Here is an 8816-nt window from a genome sequence, read left to right on the forward strand (position 1 = left end):
TAAAAATCAGATAACTACAAAGCTTTAAACAGTCTACATTAAAACGGCATGCATCTTAAGCTCCACTAGCCAGAGCTAGCCATAGACTTGACAATCCATAGATTCAACCTACTATCCATCACGAGTTGACATAAGAAAATAAGTGATATAAATATACGCCGTGTGAAAAGCCTCCCATCAAAATTGGGAACAAAAACTGTAACTTAATTTGATTTTTAACTTCTGAAATATAGGCTCAATCTTAACAGTTACTGTCTCAAGCAAAGCAATCAATCTGCTAACTTATGCAAAAACAAGCAGAACTTTTGAGAGTGCACATCGTGAAAACTTTGGTTGGCAGAATGAGGGTATTAGCGCATAAGACACAAAATAGTCATTATTTTCAATTATTTACCCACCAGACATGATCATAATCAGGAATCTATAAATTTGCTTAAGGCTTATCACCTAAAAAGCGATTATACATGACATAAAAATGAATTGAGATGATGGCATGAGTCCAGACACTACTAATAATGTTCAAGCAACCCTGTGGAAGTAAGTGTGATTGACAGTTTCAGAATAGGGCAATCACAGAAAGAAACAACAGCAGTAGTACTAAAATAAAATTACTGAATGTGCCTCAAATTATGGACAAGGGGAGGCTGCTCTTTCACTCTATAGGGGACAGGGCAACTAGGGTAAAGTGCAATTTCAAGTAAAGGAGGATCTGGTTATGATGGGTACCTGATACATTTGCTTTCTAATCCTAACGTACTCATCCTAGTCTACAATATATCATGTATTTTTTAAATGTATTATATTAAATTGCATTAGCAGATTTTGATGTTGAACAATGGATGTATGCCAAACCATGCACCAGGCCTCAGCTTCTCCAATGGCAGGAAGCAGACTGGGCAAGGTGAAAGTCTGCGTGATTTTGACCAAAATATGCCCATGTCATAGCAGTAGCTTAGCCAAAGGAAGTGCATCAGGTTAATGGTTTGCCCTTGAGCAATGTTGCTCAAAGCAGGGATGAAGCGGGTCTGTTTTTTGGAAGCAAAGCGTCAGAAGTGTTATTTTCCAAAAATCGTCAGAAGCGAAGCATCTTGTGTGTGTGTGTGTGTATATTATATATTTGCATCTATATTAAAAAAACATCCAAAATGCCAAATTAGTTGTAGAGGATATGAAAACATACATATTTGTACATAAATCAAGATAAATATGGCATCCATTGTACATCAATGATTAATTATTTAAGAATCAACCATCTAGAATCTAGATTCCTCTCCTCTTGTCTAGTTTTTGCCTCTAGTTCAATTCTCTAGGGATATTAGTCAACACTGCCCAATTTTGATCAAACGTCTTAATCCAAGCCTTATAATATGGTAGAGAAAGCTTAACGTGCGTGATCAATGATTTTGACTTGAGTGAAGGGTACACTTTTGCTAAGGCCATGGCAAAGGGGTTCAACAATCAACACCAAACACTAGGATACATATAGGGCTTGGTGCTCTTGATTAAATGCCAATCACCTATCCTCATACATGATATAATCTAATGAAATGCCACAATCCCGTTGATCCTGAAATCCCGAAAACTGTTAAGTCTGCTAAATTTTGAATGGGTTATGAAATTCTATTTTCTCCATATGAAGTCTGATGAGGTTGGAAACACTCTCAAACATAGTGAGTCATTTCATGGGAATGTTAAAAATTTCTAATCAAGTTTAAAAGGAGGCAATTACAAAAGAGCTATTATATTAGTAGACATGTATCTAATCCCATGTCAATAACACTATATCATGGGGCCAAATGCCTGGAAGAAAAACAACTACACTTTGGCAATGTACGAAGACCATACTAAGGCAGCAAACTGCACATCTATTTTTCAAGCATGTTTGAGTGAATTTCAAACTACTAACACCCACTGAATATTGCGGAAACAACAAAATTCTATGACATCTTTGGAAATGCATTACGGCCATTAATAAACACCAATTTGAAAATGGGCACAGCCTTCATCTTCTAAATTCCAACACATGAAAAAATATAAGTGGCCAATAGGACCTTATACGACTGTAGTGTGATTGCTAAGAATGTACGGCCATCAACATTTGACGATAGAAGATGATCAATTCTTATATTTTTAGCATAGAATAGACTGATCCATTGCTCCACTAATAAATTGTCCTTTCAGCTTTGAGGCATGCATGAGATTCCAGAGTAGAAAGTACTTTGGCTAGATGGTAGAAACAACAAAAGAAAGTTACTCAATGACAAGCTGAAAAGTTCATCAAGCATATCAACAAAATTCATCGATGGGTGGAAGTGGGCATTGCAGAAGACTCAAAAGTATAAGGAATCTCTTGATAAGCAACGAGTCAACCACAATATTAAGCCAAAGGAAAAGAATGGATGAAGGGATAGAATTTTAAATTGAAAACAAACTAATATGGACTATTTCAAATTCTGAAGCAAAGTGGTAAAAGTGCCTTCAAATTGGATCTATCACAATACATAGTCATTCTTCCATTTTGTTCAGTGTGGATAAACTAATTGTTTTGAACCATCAATGTTAGATGTATCAACCTTTCGAGAAAGACACCATTCTACAAGTCAGGGAGAATGAACCAAGAACAAAATGCAATAAATACACTAGATTTGAAGACAAGGACAACTCCATTGAACTAGCAAGTGGTTTCTTGAAGACCAACTCAAGTCTCAAAAGCAATTCCCTCATTTGGTGGACCAGATGATGGAGGAACACTATCCTCAAAAACGAGAGGTTTGATCTCTACCTGATTGACGTGAACAAGTTCACCAACTGACCTCAACAGTGAGCTGACATAACCATGCCTTCCTTCACCCCTCCCCTTTAAGAATAGACATTTGCAATTAGAAATTCCCATTGACCAATGAACATAATATTCAGACACATTGTCTACTATCTTCTCCCTCTTTTCGTATTTTTGGATTGAATGTTATCTATAACAGTGACGATAATCCCTTTGCACTCTTAATCGCAACTACTCTGATTAATCGCAATTGGAATATCTCACATCCATTCAAAAGAGGCAGGGGAACTAAATGTGGTTGCATATTCTCTCATCTTCAACCTCCCTGTTCTCTTCACCCCCCGAAGATGTCATTATCAGGAATGCTATCTAAAAGCTCCATTCTAATTTTTAGGTTGCCCATTTTAGGCTTCTTGGTCTTATGTTGACTTCACACTTCGAGAAGATCCTTCAAATTCATGCTAGCCATATAGTTCATCTTGATGATCCTCAACGTCAGGGCATGTTCTCAAAAGCAAAAAGCAAAGACTGTCCATCACATTTCTTGTGAGGAATGGGTATGTAAGCTTTTGACCCTTATGTAAGGCAGAGACAGAAGAGAATTTTATCCATTTTAAGTGCTCAATCTATTATATCAGGACGCAATATGATTTCCCTTCAAAGGATCTGAGGGAGTTTCCATCCATGTTTTACAAATACTTCGATTGGAGATGTTTCAATTTGCTCCTCAAAGAGGTGGTCACCTTGAAAATCGTCTTGAGTACAATGAAAACTGCATATATTATTTTTTTACTCCCTACAATGAACGATGATTGCATGGCCGTTGCTACTACAGATATTACACTGATATTCATGACAACAGTCGTAGAACCACTAGACATTGCCCTTTCACAATAATTACCCAGAAGTAAACCTGTATTTGGAGACCCAATCTGTAGAGAGGAATAGGCCCCACTCAGTTTCCATTCCGTCGTAGAGGACCATGTTGTGATCATATTACCTCCTCCGTGTCTTCTTGGAGGAATTTTCAATTGAGGCAATTCAACTCATTGGAGAAAACAAACTTCCTGTGGCCTTTATATGGTAAGAATTAGTTACCTAGCTCTAAATAGACATAGTGGTTCTAAATAAGTTTCACTGTTTAAATAAATCACGATGAAATTCCATGGCTACGCACAGTCATCCTAGAGCAATACTAAGAGGGCTAACCTCCTAGGAATGAGTGCTATTTTCTTTTCATTTGACTATGATTTTGCCTTGAGGGCTTAAAAATAATACTATGTTTATTTTAGGCACACACATTCTCACCACGTCTTCGGACCCAACCACTTACAAATTTCAGATCATCACGCTGTAGAGTATAGTGATGCTCAGCATATAACACAGCCAGTGGGATGCAGTCATTCTGGTTCCTCTGCAGACCATGATCCAGGCTACATATTTCGTCAATTTGTACCAAATTTTGATTTCTGATAAAACGACATGATGACTGAACTTGTGGGTGGCTGATACTCCCTCAGCATAAGAGGAAGCCTAATTATTTAAAATGCCCGTCAAACGAAAAAATAGCAAAAGCATTTATGCATGATCTACAAGGTACAAAATTAGTTTAAAATGCCCGTCAAACGAAAAAATAGCAAAAACATTTCTGCATGATCTACAAGGGACAAAATCAGAGAACATGACACTCCAAACATCAATCAGAGCCCATAAATTAAAAAAAAGGGTTTTCAATATCTAGTCATTTCTTCTTGAATTGAATAGTAATAAAAACGCCTGCTCTGATTTTTCGGAACTGTAGACCCAACCCAGATTGTTTTATATTCAATTCGCATCACTCAATTAACAAAACCGAGAATATGCCCACACAACTGAATAACCTAACACTGAGTAAACCCAATTTCAGCCCAACAACAAAAGAACAGAACCCCAAAACTGGATCTCAAACGAGCTGTAAAAAAGTTGTACCTTTGACAGGGTGCCTGCATGATAATTTGTCGCTGAAACCCTCGGAAATTCAGCGGCGGAGGGTCTGTATTTCGTTTGGGAATCGAACCGGCGAACAGCGGGTAGTCAATATCTCGAGTACCTTGAGGCTCCTTACGCTAGAATAAACCTACTAAACTTATAAGAACGGTGGACAAATCTAGGTTTTGAGGATATGCGGGGGTTTGGACTTGGCCATATCTTCTTCTACCATATTTCCAATGCTATGCCGCTTGCTTGCTTCCTGTTTATTCTGAGATACCACTTACCCCGTGTGAAAATTGACTTTTATCAAATGGGATTACCCAGACACAACAAGAAGATCATGTCCAAAGGTATGGTGATGGGCCAGCTCGATACTTCCAGCCTTGAATTTGACAACAAGAAGATCATGCCCAAAGGTATGGTGATGGGCCAGCTCGATACTTACAGCCTTGAATTTGACAATGGCAGCAGTAGGGCTTTCTCGCACAATGCTCATGGATCCCCCGGGCATGATATCCACATCCTGGAAGTTTCTCGTTTTGCTTAATGAACAGAGAGCGCAAGAGGGTTTTGCTTAATGAACAGAGAGCGCAGGAGGATTTAGAGTGCAGTTCATGCTTGCCAGATGCGATGCGCAGCGAGGGATAATGAATCAAACACTTCGAATCAAACGGTGAATATTAATTCCATCGTCTAACAACGAAATCAATGGCGCAGGAAGATACAGAGTGGCATTGGAGGGGAATTCTTCCCAGAGGAATGCCTTACATCGTAAATATTGTGCTTGAACTTTGTCATAAAGAAATACTGCATTTATATTCGAGAATAAAAGAAGTATTGTACTTGAATTCTAAAATAAAAGAAATATTTGCTAATATCTGGCCTTTCCTCTATGGCAATTACTAACCTAAACAAATTAGTGACACGGGTCACTATATTCATAAATTATCACTGTAAAATCCAATAGTTCTAATAGTTCCAGTACTTATCTGCATTATGTAGATCCGTTGGGGAGAAACTTTTCAGAGATGACCACTCCTCCCTTCCAACGAGAATAGTCTTCACAACCATTTCTCCCCCTGAGCTCTCCCAACTTCCACGTAATAGGTATAGTGGAGAGGTTACTTCTAAAATTGTTCAATGGCATCAAGGTCTCACTTGATCCAACCTGAACTCACAATCTTGATAAGGAATAGAGCCTTCCACTGCTCACTAGCTCAAGAACTTGGCTCTTGGGTAGGGTCTTGCCTCAACTCGTATCTATGTTCTTACTTTTGTCCACCAAAAATTTGCTAACCCCTTTTCTCTCTCGGATTTTCTTTGTTTTTTTTAAATCCTTTGGATGTGAAGAATAACTATTTTTCCCAAGTTAGGAAAATTATTTTAAACCATAACAATTTCTCCTCTTTTATGTAAAAGGTCTTTCCAATTTAATTAGGTCTTTAACTAACATAAAAATCTATCAACTTCTGCATGAGATAATTAATTAATAATTCTAATTATTTGCATAAATAAATAAAACTAAAGTAACTTGGAGGGTCACCTGTGGGGACCAATCTTCTTCACTTAACCATTCAACTACACTTTAACCCAGTTTAACTAGATTATCTTTTGGGTTTCTCACTCAAATTGAAGTGATTTAATAGGTTAATATTGTGTTTTTCCACCTAAATATTTAGTAAGATAATTTTTTGAAATTTTATTTGTATTTCTAAATATATAATTTAAAATATTTATTTTTAAAACTTTTGAAACATGTAAACCTTACCCCATTAAAACTATTCTTAAAAAAAAGCAACCAAATATCAAATATAATTGAAAAAAAAGAAAAGAAAACAAATCGATTCGTTAAACAACTTTCATAAAAAAAAACAAAACAAATCGACTCGTTAAACAACTTTCATAATTTTGCTGTGACACAATTATGATCCGCACCTTGCATAGTATTTGTGGAATTAGATATCATTGATTATGGCGAAACGTCACGTTGTTTTTGCATCGACACGTGGACATAATCTCATCAAAATTTACTTTATTGATTTTTTAGGTAGCCGATCGCTAATCAATTTGTTACAATGAAAAGATGAAATGTTTCTAAATCTTAATTGGCCTTCCTGCAATTGATTCGGATTTGTCCGTTGGTACCAGTGAGAGGAGAAATATTCCCCATATTCACCATGGCTGCTGCAAAGTCCGTAAAGAAGGTGTTCTGATTAGTGCCGTAGGTAGTAACTTGCGAATTTGTAGAGCCTCCGCTAAACAGTTGCTGATCGGAGTGCAGAAGTCCCTTTTGGCTTCCCAAATCGGTGTAGTAATTGCTGTCGAATGTGGTAGGGGTGGTGACATCCAAGGGCGAGAGGGTGTTGTCACCACCAGCGCTTGGGCAGTTTGCCTTCACAGAAGTGGCGAACGAAGTGTCAATGTTGGATTCGTTGTAGATGCGGGCTCTGAATGTGGTGCACCGCGCTTGGCCAATTGTATGAGCACCTGTAACATAAATAATATCACCAGATGATAATTATTATTAAATTTGAAAATAGTGCAATATGACACCACAGAATCAATCATTTGATGGCATGAGATTGCAGAGTGTGGCATGAGTAATGTCATACCCGAGAGTGCAACAAGGTCCTTGGTAGAAAGACCATGGGCTGTAAAAGATGAGATGAGGGCGCTCAGATTGGAAGTCGGAGCCGGAATGTTGGTGTTTGCGGCGCTTAAACTCGCAGTCGTAGAGTCTCGCCTTCCCAGAAGTACCGTCCATGTTGGACCTCCCAGCTGCGAAATTGCAACCACACATGGTGAACAATGTTATTTTCCTTCCAAATCCTCCTAGAAAAGCAAGATATTGTATTTACTAAACGGAGAAGAAAAAGGCGCAATTAAATACTTGGACGACTGAGTCGCGTGCTGCGATAGCAAGAATGTCGGCGCATGAAACGACACCACTGCAGGCTGCCTCAACTTGAGTTTTGATGGTGTCTATTACGTCGAATCCTCTCACAGAATTGGCGTTTGGGAGTGCGGTCTTTTCTCCGGTAAACGTCGAGTTGTCGTCCAACAGTATGGAGCCATCGCAGCCCTGTGACAAACCAAAAGCAAAATTCAACATCATGGATTAAGCAAAAGAGCAGATATGATTTAAGCGCAAGAAGTTGCTATATTCTGATCAGACAAATGATATCCTGCTTTTGATTTCTCACATTAACGAAGCAGTCGTGGAAATGAAGGCGGAGCAAGGACGCCCCCATCCGTTTCTCATTGGTGACGGCTTGGTTCACTGCGCCTTTCACTATTGAAAGCGCCGTGGGACACACTTTGTCGTAAAATGTTGAGGTCAGCTGGCCATGCGCAGAGTTAGTAATAGAGCTAATATACAGCACGCACAGAGCAATGCATGCCAAAGTCTTCATGATTAGAAAAATTAGCCTCTACCCAGGAAAGGAAAAATGAAGCAGAAGGGAATGGAATGGAATTGAATTGAATATGGGAAGACGGTGTGTGGAGAGTTGTATGTGACCCCAGGCTTCTTATAATGGCAGAAGCTGTTGTCCAGCTGAAAGACAGCTATCAAAATGGATAAAATAATGTAATGTCAGAATGGGCGGCGAGCGAGAAGATTGTTTCGTATGGCCGACAAGATTGGAAGGGCAGGTGTGGAAGGTGTCAAAGTGCCGAAGTTTTCAACCCTGTGTGACCCACACGTAGTTACAGATCAGCATCTATAGTAGTGACTGACTAAATAAGGAGAAAAAGTTTGCGTGACTACTCGGTAGGGAACCTTCCGCTCCTCCGCTTGCGTCATAATCAATGATCTGATATTCTAGTAGTTGAAGTTTCGGATTTAAAGTTTGATTATGATGGTGGAAGTTTCGTATTTAAAGTTTGATTAAAACTTTTGAAGTTATGAAGTTTAGTTTTAATTATTTAAATGGTGCAAACTTGTAATTTAATTAACAATTATAATTTGATTGATAATTACATAAAATTAAAAATGTGAAAAGTTTAGATTTTCTCTTTATTATATTTGTGATTTGTGGTTGGATATAACGTATTTAGTTTTTTA

At 38.2% G+C, this 8816-nt stretch overlaps 1 protein-coding gene across 1 annotated transcript; it reads right to left on the reverse strand.

Annotated features, from left to right (window-relative positions):
- Positions 1-6756: 6756 nt before the first annotated feature.
- On the reverse strand, positions 6757-8249 carry LOC149138397 (cationic peroxidase 1-like). The gene is made up of 4 exons (XM_089450242.1): positions 7954-8249; positions 7641-7832; positions 7363-7528; positions 6757-7237 (listed from the first exon to the last, which is right to left on the reverse strand). Exons 1-4 carry the CDS (start codon positions 8161-8163, stop codon positions 6852-6854), a joined length of 954 nt encoding a protein of 317 aa, XP_089306368.1. The 5' UTR covers positions 8164-8249; the 3' UTR covers positions 6757-6851.
- Positions 8250-8816: the final 567 nt, after the last annotated feature.

The sequence above is a fragment of the Pinus tabuliformis genome, chromosome X (assembly GCF_031772625.1).
Source record: "Pinus tabuliformis cultivar Carrire ecotype Pingquan chromosome X, CPIR1, whole genome shotgun sequence".
NCBI classification, from domain to species: Eukaryota; Viridiplantae; Streptophyta; class Pinopsida; order Pinales; family Pinaceae; genus Pinus; species Pinus tabuliformis.

Coding starts and splice junctions, on each gene's coding strand:
- LOC149138397 (XM_089450242.1), bottom strand. CDS start 8,163: ATGAAGACTTTGGCATGCATTGCTCTGTGCGTGCTGTATATTAGCTCT. Junction 7,833..7,953: donor TCCACGACTGCTTCGTTAAT/GTGAGAAATCAA, acceptor GGTTTGTCACAG/GGCTGCGATGGCTCCATACT. Junction 7,238..7,362: donor GGACCTTGTTGCACTCTCGG/GTATGACATTAC, acceptor TTTATGTTACAG/GTGCTCATACAATTGGCCAA.